This window comes from Xiphophorus maculatus, chromosome 4 (assembly GCF_002775205.1).
Source record: "Xiphophorus maculatus strain JP 163 A chromosome 4, X_maculatus-5.0-male, whole genome shotgun sequence".
NCBI lineage: Eukaryota > Metazoa > Chordata > Actinopteri > Cyprinodontiformes > Poeciliidae > Xiphophorus > Xiphophorus maculatus.
Genome location: NC_036446.1, coordinates 22,782,808 through 22,801,255, shown reverse-complemented (window position 1 = coordinate 22,801,255; position 18,448 = coordinate 22,782,808). Strand labels below are relative to the sequence as shown.

Genomic DNA, 18,448 nt, shown 5'->3' with positions numbered 1-18,448 from the left:
AGGTGTTGCTGTTTAAATTCTGAGAGAGTACTTTTTTGGGTTTTTTTTTTCAGCAGCAGATTTTAATGTGAAAGATATAATTTTTGAGTTGAGATGTAGTTTCACTTGGTGTGTGTGTATTTTTATAGCTTATCTAGTGGTGAGCAAGTCGTAACATAAAGGTGATGATCTTCTTCAGACTAGAAATAGCCAAGGGCACATTGTAATGGTTTACAATGATATTTATTAAGAAAATGATGTTTTTATTTCGTTTTGCACTGCAAAATGAGATTTTACCTTCATGGACTTAAGCCAAAATAAGAAACAGAGGGAAACTCAATTTTAACAATTTAAAATAAGTAAATAAAGTCAAGAACTTACCTCTCTAACTGAAATAAAAGTAGAAAATGAAAGCTAATCTATATAAACACAGTCACACCTGGTTGGGTTTAGGAGAGAATGTATTTTAAGGGTGTTATCTGGCTGCCACATAAATTGTAGCTTCATTCAGAAAGAAGAGAAGATAAATATTGGGTGGTCCACAGCAGCATAATCTCCTCTTTACTCTCCATTTAGTGTCTTGCTGTTCTTCCAGCTCTACCAATCAGGGAAGGACACCTGCACACCCAAATTAATATTATGAATAGGACTTTTAAGACCTTACTTGTAACAATGACATTTTTGGTTCCAGAAGAGCTTTATTTTATCAATAGATATTTTTTTTGCAACAGGACACTATTGCTTTTCAGCAAGAAGGTCCTGAGTTTGATCTTTCTGCATGCATTTTGCATGTTCTCCCCTGTGCATGCGTAGGTCCTCTCCAAGGACTGAGACTTCCCCTCACTGTCCAATTAGATGGGACTGTGTGCGTGTGTGTGCGTGCATGGTTATTTTGTGTGTCTCTTTGTTGCCCCACGATGAACTGCCAACATGTCCATGTTGTACCCCGCCTCTCACACAGTGATCACTGGACATAGCCTCAAGCCTCACCCAAACACCAAAAGGATAAGAAGACATAAATGAGGAATGGATTAATTTATTTCTTTTTGCCCTCTGTTCTAACTTACATCTTTTCTACATTGGAACTGTACATGCTCACCCCCACATGCATAATCCAGGCTGCCCACCACAGTCTAGTCAGTAGTTTCCTTTTTGCATATGAAGTCTTTCCAGAAAATGTTTGCTACAATTGCCAGGATCTCTGCTGCACCAAGTTAGATTTTTGTTTGTTCTACCAAGGTGCTGCTGGAGTTTGAAGTAATTAATGAAAGAATAACCTAAAAATTTGGTGTTCGTTGTGTCTGAGTGCAGTACCGTGCCACTTAACCATCAGTTGCTCTTTTCTGAATTATTTCTTCAGTGCTAAATTTATTGGCAGCCTAGCTTTTCATACATATTCTCAACTTTAGAATTTTTCAGAATACAGAACCAAATTTTCTCCTGGAGATAGTTAGAAATTTGTGCAGAAAGATCCCCCGAGCAACCAGATTCAGTCCGTGCTGCGCGTTATTATAGCATCCTTATTTGAACTTTCCTCCTTGTTTTTATTTTTAAAGATTTTTTAGCCTCTAGTGGTCTTTATAGAACAGTAAATGGACAGTAAACTGGGAGGAGAGAGAAGGACAAGACAAGCAATAATTTGCCCAATGAACTCAGGACAACCGGATCACGGACTACAGCCTCTGTGCATGGTGCACATGCTGACCCACCCAGCTCTCTTAGACAGTTTTCTTTTTACCTTGAGCTTGTAATCTAGTTTGCTATGATTGCTGTGGATCCTGCATTAGCTTGTTACTGTAATCAGAACGACTGACGACATCCACAGGTATAACGGACATCTTCAAAGTTATTGTTGACATTGCAACGTGATGCTGTTGTGTGTGCTGGATGAAATATAAATGAGGCATTGAGTCAAAGAGTTGCTTAGATTAGTTGTTTTCAAACAGGTTTGGCTATAAATATTCATTCAGATAAAAGTTACACTTTAAAATGTAGTCACCAGTTGCTTTGTCACAAAAACTATTTTTTTTTTTAAAGGTACATCATTCCAGCTTTGCAACAGCTTGAATATTCATAATGATTACAAAACTGAGAAGTAGCAATTAGTTCAGTTTTGATTCCTGGAGAATATATTTATGAGAGTTTTAAACAAGCCCATCCACTTTCAAACATTTGAGACACATTTCCTCACAAGTATGAGAGCACCAAAGAGTGAGCACTTTCTAAAGTAATTTTCCGTTTTTGTTGGAATTTAAACCACACAGCAGATCTGTGGTGCTATTTGCTTTGTGTTTGTTAAAGTAAGTGTGTTTGGTCAGGCAAATTATAAAAACAAGCGGATAATAAGGGTTAGCAGGCATGATAAGCCATAATGTCTTGTAAACTGGCAGCAGGGATACTTTAAGCCGGTCTTATGCTAATATTACCACAAGTGACTGTCAGCTAAAGAAAAACACAAATATCTTCAAACATGCTTAAACCCATTAATAACCACATGCACAAACTCAGACAGAAAACTCCCGCAGACATAGATAGTGAATGGCATATAAAGCTGGAACATTATTTACTTTGTTTTTGTTTAGCATGAAATTGTACACAAAGTGAAATAATTAATTGTTCAGTAATTGTCTGGCACTAAATATTAATGCTTTTTACAAATAGGGCCCCAAGGAAATTCACTTTAGTGCTTGAGCACTAAAGTGCAGCAGATACATATATCGACCTGTATATGTACGTTTTGCATATGCGAATACTGCATACGTCATGTCATAGTGAGGAACTGAGTCAAAACATTGCTGTTCCCTTCTCTGCACTTTGTCATATGAGCCATTTTATCGTAACTTGACAGACACTTTTTTCTTTTATGTATTTATTACCTGTATGTGAAAATATATGTTTAAAATATAATCATTGTATTTTTAATTTATTCATTGCTTTGCAATATCACAGTGCATTTATCTTTGATGTGAATGTACACTTAAGGCCAATGTCGTTGGCATTTGCAGGAAGATAAACATTTACAGCTCCATTTAATTAGGTGCAGATACAGCAAACATTCCATCTTTAAGGCTTCTCTTAAAGATGAAAACCAGTGACTTCACAGTCACTGGTTTTACATGTGCACCGCATAGCTCATGTAAAACTGATAGCTGTGCTCTGGCTAATTAGCTGCACACAAACAAACAAAAGAGAAACATTCTTTAAAGATGGGTTATCCTTCCCAGCTGAACTGTTGGTATGTCATCTTCATTTGAAATGCCACATCTGTTCATCTGCCTCTCTATAATTGCTAACAGTGACATTTATCCAGATTCACGCTGCTTTACAAGACCTTTACCTTTATTTAATTGTGCTGGATCTTCGACTTTCAGTTGTCATTGTTAATATCTATCTATCTATCTATCTATCTATCTATCTATCTATCTATCTATCTATCTATCTATCTATCTATCTATCTATCTATCTATCTATCTATCTATCTATCTATCTATCTATCTATCTATCTATCTATCTATCTATCTATCTATCTATCTATCTATCTATCTATCTATCTATCTATCTATCTATCTATCTATCTATCTATCTATCTATCTATCTATCTATCTATCTATCTATCTAATCTCACCACCATTTTTCTACAACTAAAGTATCAAGCCATCTTTTTTTTCTTTATACTACCTTTTTGTTTAATTGAATGTTGCACGCGCTCAGAGCAGTTCTAAAATATATAATGAGATGATTTGCATTAGACTGCAGATTGGGTGACCTTTGCTTTTGCCAATAATTACTATAAAACCCTCCTCTGTCTGTCATCGCCAAGGATGTGGCAGGGACCTCTCTATGCTCACAAAAGGTTAGCTGAAGGCTTCTGTCTGGACTTATGAAAAAGCCTGAGGAAAATGTCATTAGAGCACGAGAAAAAGACACTCGGAATTTACAATAGGAAATTCAATCACGAGGGCTTTTAGGATGATCGGCGTGTTATTTTTGTCTGGTTTTTTTTTGGGGGGGGAGGGTCTTTTTTTTGGTCATATTTCCAAGTGAAATGCATTGGATGCATTCTCACTGATAATAATAAGAAATAAAAACACTATAAGTGAGAATGCATGATGCATTCTCACTGACTATTGTTCACTGGTCACTATCTAAACAAATTTTACAGCCTCAGAATAATAAATAACATGATTGAATGTTCAAATGTATGGTCACAATAGATACATTATTTGCATCATGACATGACATTTATATTGTGACTACAGCTAGTTTATTAATCAGTTTGTTCACATTTTACTTTCAGTACTTGCAATCACTGCATTTTATTATGACCAAATTTGCAATAAAGCTGCTCTCGTTAACACACGCACACGCACACACACACACACACACACACACACACACACACACACACACACACACACACACACACACACACGCACACACACACACACACACACACAAAGAAACAGTTGTGTTCTCAAGCAGGAATATTGTCAAATATTGACTGTTAATGTTCACTCTTAAATAGAATGATGCTAAACATTTCCATGTGAGAAAATAGATTATAAGACATGTCCAAATGACACTTGTGTAATCCAAAATTTATTTGATCTTTCAGAGTACAGAATCCCAAAATAACAACCCACTGGGGAAACCTTTTGCTGACTTCAGGACCTACTTTGACTTTACCTTTATCTAAACAAATTGACAGGACAAACTAAATAGTCAGGTTGTTAATGTTCCTGCTGCTGATTTGAAATATGATTGTATGACCCAGCAAAGGAGGAGGATTTAATAACCATCATTATTTATGCCACACATTTATTACACCACATACTTATGAAAGACATGTAACTTTTTATTTTTCATCCTGATTAATTTTTGTTACAATGCATGGTATGAATTCGCATGCTGTTACGGGTTGTCAGTGTGCAGTGAAACGTGACTACATTTGCAATGCCTGAACTCCCTTCCCCATGGATTGCCAGAACAGGTCAAAGTAGACCTTTTAATTCAAAAAGTCGGTTTGCAACCCTAGTAGTTTGCATCATTTGTTCAAAATTATTCACACACTGCTATCCCAATCAGGACTCATTGTGTAATGCAGCAAGCATGAGCATGTTTGGCTCAATGTAAAGAAATACTTTGAAAAGAAAAAAAAAACATGAGGGGGCAGAGCAGAGCACTAACATCAGAGGCTCTGTTTTGTGCTCTTGGTTCTAGTCACAGCGGCGCGTCACGTTTCACCTGCCGGATGGCTCTCAGGAGAGCTGCAGTGACAGCGGTCTGGGGGACCATGAGCCTGTAGGCAGTGGCTCTCTCCTCACACAACCTCTCCCTCTGGTGCAGGCGCAGGACGACTTCTACGAGCAGGCCTCCCCAGATAAGAGGACTGAAGCTGATGGCAACTCCGATCCTAACTCTGGTAAGTCGTAACATCTCTCCAGTGCGTTATTGATTGCTTCAGTTTTGTTTTTTTTTTCTCTGCCATCCTTCTGGAAATTTTCCTTTTCTAACATCAAGAACAGTTTCACACATCTTTACGCGGTTTCTTAATTTCTTTGCTTTATTCCAATTTTGTAGACATTGTGTGAGATGTAATACTGCTTCTTTTCTCCAAAGTGCTCAATCATTGTATTCAACACAGTGAATTCTGAATATTTGTGTGGAAGTTCAAGTTGAGAAAATAGAACTGTATCACATTTTCCTTCCTGAAAAGAGATAATAAATTGTCATAAAAACAACATCTGTCTCTATAAAGGACTGAACACACCAAATATCATTTAATTTAGAGTCATTTCATTGCACAAGTAGGTTTCTAGTGGATACATGAGCAGGTCATTCATTTCTCAGTTAATCATCCAGACTTGTTCATTCCTCCCAGGAGCAAACCTGGGCCTCCCAAAGGCTCCTCACCTATTTGTGAAACTCATTTGATTTATTTAGAGATGATTTCCCAGTTGGAAATCTTGGTACTCAGCTGAAGATGTTAACTTCCCACTATTTCTGGTGGGAATGTACATCTCCGACCCAGTTTTCTCATTTTATCATTAAGAGGTGAGGCGTGCACAAAGACCAAACCCATCACCCGAAGGTCGATGCCAGCATGCCTGCTGAGGTTGAAGCAGCCAGCAGTACATAAAAACAAATGCTGTGCATAAACTGAGTTTGTGTGATATCATATTGGCTCCAACTTAGCAGCTGCGGTCACAGTTGGCATTAGCATTCAGTGAATAAAGTTCAGACCCAGTGGCTCACTTTGCTTACAGAGCTACATGTGGACCTGCCATGTGTAGGGGGTGCGCAGCACATCGGCCAGTCTGTTTGGATAAAAAGAAATAAAATAAAATTTCGATCATAATGAGCTTAAAAGCATTCTAGCCCACAACAGACAAGATAGGCAGTGTATTCAGCACACAAAGTTGGAATTTTTCTAATACAAAGAACTGTGCTGGCCCATGATCTGAAAGAGATCTTTGACCACAACAAGAATAAACAAATGTGCAAAATAACAGTTGTTTGTGATCAGTAGAGATGGAGAGAGGAGTAAAACGAGTGATGCCAGGTTCTTCTTACACCAATGTGTAGCACATTAAAAAGTGCTTGATCTACTGTAATCTGTACTGTAGGCCACTTAATTTAGGCGAAGATGAAGAAGAATAGAATAAATCCTCAAAGTGTTGTGCAAGTAAGAGGCTTCACCATGGAAAAAGGGTGTATTTATTTCAGGTTACCATCATCTCTGACCTTAGTGAAAGGGATTTTGTTTGTAACTGTTGTTTGCCTGTTGGCAAACTGTTAACAGTGACAGCGATGGTCTTTGATCACTGACCTGCTTCTTGGCAGGATAATGATTTTATGTCTTGTCAATGAGGGATGTGTTACCTGCTGTGCTACTCTCAAATATATGAACTCAGTTGTCCCAGGTTAACTAGTTTTCAGTTACTGTCCGTCAGACGTAATAAGCCACAGATTCTTGAGCTAACGGTATAATTTAACTTTATCTGTTGTCAAAAGGAAATGATATATAAAGCATATTTGACATTTACGAGATAAGTTAAAAAAGTATGTTCCCACAGTATTGAAAATATTCCAACATAGCAAATGATTTTTTATGCAGACCGTAATGGTGGGTGGCCTTTCAGTTTTTAGGTTTTTAAGGTAATAGTGCAGCTTTTTGACAAAAAGAATACAAGTAGGAATGAAAATGGCTTGAATTATAAAATTATTATGGAACTTAAGATCATGAGTCTGTTCAGCACATTGGAAAAAAGTGATTAGTTTTAAGATGATTATGTTAAAGTCGGCTTTAGATAAATGTATTCGTAACAAGTTTAGTTATATACAGAAATCAACATTAACCTTTAGGACATGTAAACATTCTTTATTATTTGAAAATATTTCTTGTTCATAAAGCAAGAGTTGGTATAGGCATATTGTCTGTAATTTACAAGCTACATTAATAGATAAGACTGTACACTGATAAAGTGGATAAAACTAATTGAATAACCTCTAGTGCTTAGCCTTCTTTCAGTGGAAAAAACACAGAACTTTCTAATTATATTATGTTATACAGGAAAGCAATGAGACGTATGTAGGTTGCAGCTTTCATGTGAATTACCCACGCTTACAACGTAGGAGCTGAGAGTTAGGGTTCACTGACTCTCAGCTCCTATAAGTGATTATCTCTCTTTTTTTGTCTTGAAGAAATCTATAAATCCTGACCAAACTAAAAACATGCAAAGAAACAAAGCAATAGAAACATTTGTTGAACAGAAAAGTGAATCACTTGGCAGACAGACGGATTGTAAATAGAGACACGGCAGTCAAGATGCTGATTTAAGTTTTTTGTTATAATGCGTTTATTTTTGTGAACACAGAAAGATTATTGATAGTGATATAACGGAAATAATGTGTATATAAGGTTACAAAAAAGTAACTGTTTCCTGGACATTCTGACATCCAGGAACCAGAGATGTTATGTTCTTCTGCATAAATTTGATATTTTTACTTTATTTAAGTAAAAACCATGGACACACATTGGTATGCAGTTAAGTTTAGTTTTTTTTAAATAAAATGAAAATAATAAATTTCAAGCAACTTGGTACATATTATTGTACATAAACCACATCATATAGTAACAACGTTTATCAGAACAAAATCAACAAATCACACCATGAAGGTAATGTATGAAGAGTGTATAATAAAAAAGTCCCTACAGCTGGTTCAGTTTTAAACTTTCAACACTAATGTACAAAATCCCCGAAAGTTAGATAAACTCCATCACAACAGTGATGACAGAAACAGCGATTGATTTGTAATTAATATATTGAATGTATTGGCCAGTAAAGAGACTATATCTTTCAACTACACTTCAAATTTGCTTTAAGTTGTGGATTTGGCCTCATTATTGTGCATATTCAAAATTGTCACTTTTAGTAGCACATTTTACCCAGCAGTATCTTTCACATGTCCTGACAAAGCAGAACCCCATTGCTTCCATTACTGACTCCTGTTTTACCTAAAAGGGATCTGATTCATAGACAGGCTATAAATCAATGTTACAAAGATATTCATGTTTGAGCACACTTGCAGGTGTAAAGAATCCATCGTGTTAACCTCAAAACAAAACATTGAGTAGAGAGTAATGAAGGCTTCAGTTGCCCTGGAGTGAAATTAACAGGAAAAAGTAATGCTGTAGTTTTTAGGTGATAAACACTCCAACTGGCTGATGGTTATGCTAACTAGTAGATGGCTTCACATTCAGTTTTATTTCCCCGGTAACAAACCTTGGACAGCAATTATTCTCACCCTATTCACGTGGATCAAAACCGATGCCACTGCAGAAGGTATAGATATTGAACAGTATTCATGTGAGTGAAAGTTGTACAAAATAGCCAGTAACAGCTGGAAGGCTAAAAAAGGTAGACTTCTGAAAGTAGGATTACTTTTTATATTGTGCTAAGTTAAAACATAGAATGTTTTATGTTTAGCATATTGTTGCAGGTTGCAAGTAATCAGGTATTCAAATCTATTAGATTTGTATGAAACCACTGATGCGACAGTCATCGGCATCATATTGAAATTTGTTCACGTTAGCATGCATCACAAAATACAAATGACCAATGAATATTAGAATATAGCTCATCAAAACAAAAGGCAAAACAGAAAATGTGATTTTTTTTTCTGCTTAACACTTAGAAATCATCCATTCTCATATAATAACCAAAATTGCACTGACTCGCAATTTTGCATTCTCTGTTTTTTACACAGTGTATATCAGCAGCTCAGGCAGCAGGCAGTTTGTCTTCCCATTGTTCTGGCTTATACATGTATGACTGCACCCGCTCATATGTCCTGACAATATTATTAATGTTCCCTTCATCGCTCATTGTCAAATCTTGATATAAGCCCTTGTGGCATCCTAAGTTATTGCTGCTGTAATTGTCCTCGCTAACTTAACTGCAGGAAGCCAGAATTTACCTCTGATCTTCTGCTACCATCACTACACTGCCCACCCTGTGTGACCTTAGGTCCATGTTATATTATTCACATGTTCTATTTTCTCCTAATCAAAGTACTTTTAACAAGTGTCAGAACAAGTGCATTCTACTAGTAAAAACATTTTACCATTAAAAAGGGATGTATAGTGGTGAGATCAATCTTTTATGCATCTATTTAAATCTTTAAATGATTCTAGTGTGATTTTAGAACTTAATTCAATAGCAACCACTTGTACCCATCTAGTTTAATCTTATACCAATCAAAAATAGGATTTTTTCCCCCTTTGCAAAGAATTTCAGCTTTTTCCCTTCAGTGTGTAGTTTTCAGTCCCAAAATGTAGGACAAACTGCTGTTAATGAAGTGAACAAAATGAAGTGACATCAATGTGGTTCTTTAGCAGATTTCACTTTATGGTAAAATTCTTATTTCAACACATTATTTATATCAGTCACCATCTCTCAGTTTTTGACTCTGTGCCCTCCTGCTTTTGAGCATTAATATATTTGAATGGCTGTGACATTTATTCTCCTTTGTTTTTATTTTCTACATAGAATTTGTTTTTTTATTAATTTTACTTAAACATTACTTAAACAGCTGACAAAATAACAGGTTGATTATTAAAAAAAAAAAGTAACCGTTATGAAGTATACCTGCTTGATTGCATATATCCGAGCTGATATGTGCTCCAAGTAAGTTGTTGGTGAACTATACGAGATGCACTGGGTGATTTTCTTGAAAACTTTATTGCATTGCAGGACTGGCATCTCCGCACCCTCTGTTTCACCATTCCTCCCACTGTGGCCCACTGTGCTGCATGAGGAGTCACTAAGATGCCAATCTGTTGAAGTTGAGGAAATAAACTCAGCACTCTCCAGGGAAATAACAGCTCACCAGCCTTAACACTGCATTTCCCATGCTGTGCAGCTAAAGTTCAGTTACTTAGAATACAAAGTTTGTTTGTTTGCTTTTGTATTGTGGTTGTTGGTCCTCACATATTAAGGAATTTGGTGCAAACTGATCGTCTATAATTTGTATTCATCATGTTCTGTGAAAAGAAATTAATCAGATTTTTATTTATTTTTTTGTTAAGGTGCTTTCAGAGGACAAGGATAACTTGCACGTTCTTGAATGTGGTTTTCATTTTCCACCCTAACGAATGCAAAGTATTGACTTAAAATTGAAGTTTCTATCTTTATTAGCTTGTTCTAATAAAACAAATGAAATAAACCACAAAAGGAGAGGTTACTATGTCATCAGATGCTGAATGTCTTCAAGGACCATTGGGTCTCCCTATGCAATTACAGAGTGAAGTAATTCTCTGCAGTTGCTGCATAATGAAGTCATAATAAAACAAATAAATGACCACTCCACATAACCTCCAAAGGATTCTGAGGAAGTTGAAGGAAAGCTGAAATAATTCACGAAAGGAGAGTGTAAATATACAGTATATAGAGATGTGAGATGATCTTAAACAGGCGTTATTGAACAAAAGGCTTAGATGAATTATTTGATGAGTGCGAAAGAACTGTAAGGTTAGAAAGTCTTTTGCAGAATCAATTTGCGCAAAAACAGAAAGTAAAGCAATTGAATGTTTGTTTCAGACAACTTTAATTTAGTTGTACAATTTCAATTTTATTTATAACAGCTGTCTAATAAAAACTCTGCCTTGAAAATAAAAAAGGCAGTAAAATTTAACATTTGATGCTGATGTATTTGTGGAGACTCAACATTAAGTAACTGATTTCTATTCTTGTAAGCATTAGATGTGTGTTTTTTTTATTGTTGTTGCTTATTTTGATTTATTTAGATGTTAGTCATAAATATATCACAGCAAACTAACTGGCATAGAAAGAATGGAATTAAAGAGACTGTCAGAAACAAAAGAAAACATGTTTAACACCAATTTAGCAAAGGGTTGACGTCAAAAATTGTGTACTTTTCCAGCTGTCTGTCTGTGTGTCTATCTGTTAAAGTCAGTAACAGACTTACATTGTTATCGCAGTCACAGAACAACAAGCAGTGCTTTTGCAGTTTCTTGCAATATATTATACATGTGTAATGCCATGTAGTCCCCAAATCTTCTCTACAGTTGATATTGGGGTTTTTGTGAGCTCAGTTAAAAAGCGTAATGTTAGCGTGCTTTATGCTTTCCAGAACCAGTTTTGAGGTGTGTTTGGGATAGGGCTGAAACGATTCCTCGAGTGATTCGAGTACCTCGATTATTAAAATTCCTCGAGGAAAATTGATGTGCCTCGAAGCCTCGTTATATTATGTTTTATGATTTAGCGCACCGTGTTCCGGCTGGGACTTTATTTGCGCTCTCACTTCCGCCTGAGTTGTTGACGAAAGTCAAGTGTTGGCAGCATAACATCCAATTTTCAAGTTCTGCCTGGGAGGATTTTTCTGATTCATGATAATGTCCGGGTTTTTGTCGTTTTTCGGGGGACCAATAAGCGTCCTAAAAATGACAGGAGTGATTCTTGGAGTACGGCAGGTTTTCTCCTCCTGGAGCTGCTGGTTCAGAGCGAACGGTGGGGACGAACACGGCGGGATTATTTATACAGGTGAGCGGATAAATTGAACACTGCAGGCGGGTGTGCTTTAGATGCGTAGCTTTCATCAAAATACCGGAAAATAAATTTCATATCATCCCGGTCGCAACAAGTGGGTGTCGAAGCGCATCGTGACGTTACATACCTGGGAAATGTGTTTCTGTGTGTGAGGAATGCTGGTGTCAAATCCCGTCGCTAACATAAACACAAACGCTATAAATGGCTGGGCAAGGTGAGAGTTCATCTATTAAACTGACTGAAGATGAATACATAAACAAAAAACTGGAGTATAGACTTTTTTTATAATAGCTTGCTCACAAATAGACAGGCTATTTGTGAGCCTGCCTCTTTATTATTACACTGAATATAGGTCCAGATTTTTGCATAAGTTTTCTTCAGGTGAACTTAGAAAGTGAGCTATTATTGTTACAAGTTAATTTTCTAGATTACAGAAAAAGTTATTGTTAGGGAAGCTCAAATGTGAAAAATTGGACTTATATTGATATGCGATATTAATACTGCTGTTATGTTAGATTTACCAATGTTTTATCTTTTTTTTTATCTGATTACCCGATTAATCCTAAGAATAATCACTAAATTACTCGATTACTAAAATATTCGTTTACAGCGGCCCTAGTTTGGGATCATTGTAAGACATTGCTGCATCCCAACAAACTGGAAATGGTTCTTCACCCACAGAACCTTTCTAATCGTTTGTCTATTTTACATCTTCACAAAATGATTTTTATCAAAGTGCAACTAAACAGTCTATTTGAGTTTATACTAATTACTAAGATGTTATGTGAGAATATGGTAGGCCTATTTTATATGAAAACCACTTATAAACACTGAATTTATTTTTACTCATTTGATGCACAAGTGAGATGAAATGAAATTAAGAAAAAAAAAACACTTTTTAGAACAGAGAATAAAAAGACTTTGGCACAGCCTTGTGAGTGGGCTTATATGTGCTTGTGGTGTGTGTTTTACTCTTGGGCACAATTTAGATTTTTGCTTTCATGCTGTATGTGTTGAGTTCTTGGAAAATAAGCAGAGAGTTGATAAACCTTGACTTGGGTTGAACAATAAAAAAAGACTGCAGCACTCTCGATGAGCTGCTGAAGTGGAAGAATGCACTTAAGTGTCACAGACAAAGGCATTTGAAGTTGAAGTAATCCACACACGGAAGCTATTGCCATGATGTGATGGTAAGACAAAGCCCAGAGCAGTCATCCTGATCCCTGCAGCAAATAAAGTTAAAACTAAATGTTCACCCACCACTAAGTATCAGTGAGGTGGAGAAAAGAGTAAGGCTTTTGCTAGAGATTAAACATTTAAACATGAGTTAGCCAGACTTGATGCTACCTTGCTTCTTATGCTGGAGTTGCACACTTTCTGGCTTGCTTTACTTTTTAATATGTGTGTCAATGCTACACTCATTATTCTGTAATATTCTATAGCCATTAAGAAGACTCTGTGATTCCATGTATCTCACAATGTGTCAAAATATCTTGTTTGCCTTACACTAATAGCTTACCATAAGCAAAGAATAATGGTAGAATACTGCAAATGAAATGCAATCTGGCATTACTCTACAGCTAATTAGGGGAAGGAAGGTCATTTTACATGCTGTATCCTACTGTCAATTTGCAAAGTACAGATTTTACTTAGAAGACACTTGAACAAAACATGTTTATTCAGTATCATAGAATTATAAAAAGAGAAAAGAAAAAAAAGGTTCCGGATAAAATACAAGACTCACACAAAGAAATCTTTCACACGACAGGCTGTGATGCTGTTGAGACAATCTATATATAGCATCTTTAAACGCCATAAGGCCTCAACATATGGGTTTTGCTAGCCACCATAAGTCATATATTGCAAAGATAATATAAGTCCTATAACTGTCTGGTTTTAATGATGCACATATTTTCAAATAAATTCGTACACTGTGCATATAATGAATTCTTTATTGTGGAAATTATGGCAATTTAGAATCTCTCTCATTTGAATAAACATAACAGACAACTATTCTGAAGCACTTGCCAACAGCTTTGTTGTTCCTGTGGTACAGATGCCCAGCAATCGACTATCCAGGATAAACAAGACTACCACCAGACTACCAGTCAGTCTGGCTACCATCCAACCACCTCAGTCGCAGACAGCCTGTGATGACTTTCAGTAGATGGTGTGCAAAAACATTAGATGGCAGCCACAGATCTGTTGACAGTAGCTTCCTCCTGCTACTGTAAAACCAGTTCCTCTTTTGATTACTTTACAGTATCAGTTGTACCAGAATGGTATTTCTTAAATGCAGAGGCTTCATTTTGAAGAAAGTATTAATGCGAAGGATTAGGTAAAAGTAAGATTTACTTTCTAACAATGCAAGTTCTGTGTTTTGGTTTAAAAAGGGAAATTCAGAGTGATGATATATGAATATTCACAGTCCCAAATCTCATTAAGCCCAGTTTTGCGGTGCTTAAGAAAGCGGATGTGCGGTTGTGTGTTCTCTCTGATACCTAAATCCCGCTGTGTGAAGAGGAAGTCGCAGGGTAGAGTAGCTGGGGCCCCTGACCAAGCCTGTGGGTGGGTGGCATGGATTCATAAATCAGGGAGCAGTGTTAATCTCTCTCAGGTATTGGAAAGCCAGCCCTCAGTAAATATGTTGCCCCAGGATACAATGGGGTTTAAAGGATTTCTGTCTCCAAAGAGAAATTAGGCAGGAGCTTCAGAAGTGAGCTAAATAGAAATGCTTGCTGGAGCATACCGAGAACGCTGGGTGCTGCTGTCAGCTAGTAAACATTGTCTGAGAGTAGCCTCAGTCATTATTGTTGCAGCCGGTGCCAACATCCAGGGTGAGCAGACGGGTGGGCTAATGAAGAGCATCTCCTCAGCCAATGATTAGTCACAATTGGTAGGAGAAAAACGTGAGAACACTCCGATCTCACTGCTCGGAATGGACATTTTTTATTTGCTATTTGAAAAGAGAGCCAATTACAGTAACTTTGTGTTATATCTTAACTCCTTTGTTTCTTGGAATCTTGAAAGAAGAAAAGTGCATTGCAACCAATCAGCTCTGTGCCTGGTTATATCTATACAAGTATGCAATGTTCTGACTCCATATTCAGTTCACTCTTCGAAGCTTTGCTAAACACTTGAATTAATTTTATTTTTGTTTGATTTTTGCGGTGAGGCTTTTCCTACCACACTTTTTCCTTCCACTCAACTTTCTGTGAATATGGTTGGATGCAGCATCTTGTGAACAACCACCTTCTTTGTCTTTGCTGTCATCTGTATAAATACTCAGATTATTTTGCAGTGGTCAGGTGTATCAGAGATGGATTGACGTGAGTACAGAGAGCTGGCAGAACATTTTGTGTCATGGTGTGGACAGAAGGAAAATGCCTTATCTGGATCATAAAGAAAACAAAGGAGATGGCTGTAGATACCAGAAGAAAGAGAAATAAGTCAAATACTATTTCTATCATGGGAGAAGAAATGGAGGTTTTGGAGGAGTATACAGTGTTCATATGGACAACAGGCTAGACTTTAGACGCAACAATGAAGTTGTCTACCAGAAAGGATAGAGCAGACTTTACTTCTTGAGGAATCCTCTATCCTTCACTATTTGCAATAAGATGTGGGATATATTCTATAAGCCTATTGTGGGGAGTGTAATCTATTCTGCCATCCCTTGTTGAGGTAGCAGCATCAGAGCCAGGGGTCTAAAAAAAAATCTCAACAAGCTGATAAAGAAGGCCGGCTCTGTTTTTGAACCGGTGGAGATGATTGTGCAAAGATGTATTCTTTAGAAAGTGAAGAACATTACAGACAACACTGAACAAACCTTTTACAAGACTGCCACACAACAACAAAGTATTTTTAGTCAGAGGCTTCTAAGATATGCTGTAATACTGATTTCTAAAAGAGAGCCTTCCTGCCCACAGCCATCATCATTCAGAGCCACTCTGAAGAAATTTGTAAACCATGCACTACAACAACATTTAATTTCCCTTTGGGATCAACAAAGTATTTTTAATTGAGTTTGAATTTAAATGGAATACACGTATCACTCATCCTTTTAAGATTTGCTAATACTTTTAGTGTAAAATCAGTCCATAGTGCATTTAAAACCACAAATAATGTTGGGAATCTTTGCGGAGTCAAACGTTCACATAAAACTGCTGGCCTTAACACTTGAAAAGAAAGACAAGGAGAAAAAGAGAGGGAAAGAGAGCGAGTATTTATACTAAGGCAGCAACTTAAATAGGTTATCGGAGCATTAAGGATCCCCTCTGACTGGTCTCCTTTACCATGTCACCATGAGACTTCTCACAATGAAAACAGTATCTTCAGAGAAAGCTACACCTTAACCCTGGTGAACTGATCTGGGGGTGGTGAGTGCTGTGATAGGGACTAATCCCCCAACGTGTGCTTTGAGCGGGGACTCGGAGCAATACACCAGAGGAAACCATGGAGAAGTTAGGAACAAGTGCTGAGAAAGAGACTCCTGACAAACTGAAAAACGTGTTGACGTGGCACTGTCACATTGATGAATCCTTTCACAGTCGGGATCTTATCCTATATGCGCGTGAGAGTGAGAGTGCAAAGGCAGACAGGTTAATGTGTCAGTGTGCGTGTCTGTTGGTGTGTTTGAAGGGCAAATTTCTCAGAGAAGCATATGGTGTTTAGTTCAGAAAGAAAAAAAAATCGACCAAGACGTGAGGTGTTGCCTTGTGGTTAATTGCAGAAATTTGCCAATTTGGAATTCAGAGTCTGACACTGAGAACACCAGCAGATGTTTGGAAGGCCTCAGGTAAATAAAAGATTGAATTAAATTTTTTTTATGTTTCCCAGGTGCATGAGAATACAGGTCTAACATGTAAATCAAACCATTTTTTTTCTCTTCCTGTTGAAACTGGAAGAAACTGGAAGGTCGGTAAAATGTGAAAACTTCTAAGTCTGCCAGCTTTGTGAATTGAATTAACTGTGTTGTCTGTTTCTTTTTCAAGAAAGGATGAGTTGTTGTGTGTTGTTTAAAATGTATGCATGACAACAGAAACCTACAATGTTCAGTTTCCATCCAAAAAGGAACCAAGTTACACAGATTTGTGACTACTGAGTTACAAATAATTTTCTATCAACACATCAAATTAAAAATAATATTTTTGTTGGAAAAAATATACTTAATCATCCAACTGATGTGTCATTGTGGTTTTATCCTTTGAGCTAAAGCCATTCTAACACATACCAACAAGGGACTGGCACTAACTTATTTGTTTACTCTACCATGTGTCCTGTGCAATAACTCACAACCCCGCAATGCAATTTTGACACAACATGGTGGAACGAAACATCTCACTGCTGCCTTCAAAGTATTAAAAAGGACACTGTATAGCTGAAGGCAGATCAACAATTAAGGGTCAACGGTTATGACATTTCCAATTGTGACAGGTTGACAAGGACTTCAAGTCACAGAGGGCAACATGTTTGCTGTTGTTGCTTAATGGTTTGTGCAACCTTTACACTTGTACTGAGCTTAAAACTTGCAGCATTCTAACAGTAAACTGTTAATCATCGTTACTCCGGTACAATTAACTTTATTTGCTTATACTTTAGTTTCGAATCATTTTAAATGATTGAGATGTTGGACTAATATTCCCTTATCAAGTCCTATTTACCCGGGTATTTCTGTGATTTCTGTCTTGGTTGTTATGGAAACCCATAATCATGTGGTAAGAGAAAGAGCAATTTCATACCAGAGAAAACAATCCTTGAGCAGCTGCCTTTTTAGATGCACAGAAAAAACAATCAAGGGAGTGAGATTGTTATAGATCTCGGTAAAACTGTGTATCTACAAACAAAGACAAAAATAAGGATAAGAATTCTTTTAACAAGACAGAGAAACTTGAGGGCATGTTATACATGCTCATAAATCTATAGCTGTGTATGTATCTAATTTTCACTCCTTTCTTATAAATATATGTTGAAACACTACATCATTTAAAATGAAAATATATGCTTACACCAAAAAATAATTATTCAATTAAAAAAACATTGTACTAAGAAAATACCGCTTTTGTTAAGCAGAATGAAAAATGTGTGTTACTTGGAGTTTGAAATGGGGATTAATCATAGCATGTTTAATAATAATAAATCAATACCATGGTAAAATGACATTCTAATACCACATCATGCAATTGTAAGACATTTTTTAGGTAAATATTGCTCCAGCATCACCTTTCTATCAATCCGATGTTATCTCCAGCCTCTGAGATCTTTTGGACGTCTTTTGATCATTGCAGTAACTCAGTGGTAGCATTACTTGATCTTAAGTTGCTAAGACAATTTGTCAGAACTGTTAAACTTCAGTCAACTCAACTTGCTGAATTGTTACAGTGGCTGACGTGGCAGAG

General features: G+C 36.8%; 1 protein-coding gene across 4 annotated transcripts in view; it reads left to right on the top strand.

Annotated features, from left to right (window-relative positions):
* Positions 1-18,448, top strand: part of pcdh9 (protocadherin 9) — a 185,921-nt gene that overhangs the window by 135,256 nt on the left and 32,217 nt on the right. For 2 of the 4 annotated variants that reach the window (XM_023332402.1, XM_005799711.2), the window contains one exon: positions 5,200-5,401. In XM_023332402.1, coding sequence (XP_023188170.1) covers positions 5,200-5,401 — 202 coding nt within the window. The remainder of the gene's footprint in view (positions 1-5,199; positions 5,402-18,448) is intronic. The other 2 variants (XM_023332404.1, XM_023332403.1) reach the window with 1 other exon arrangement.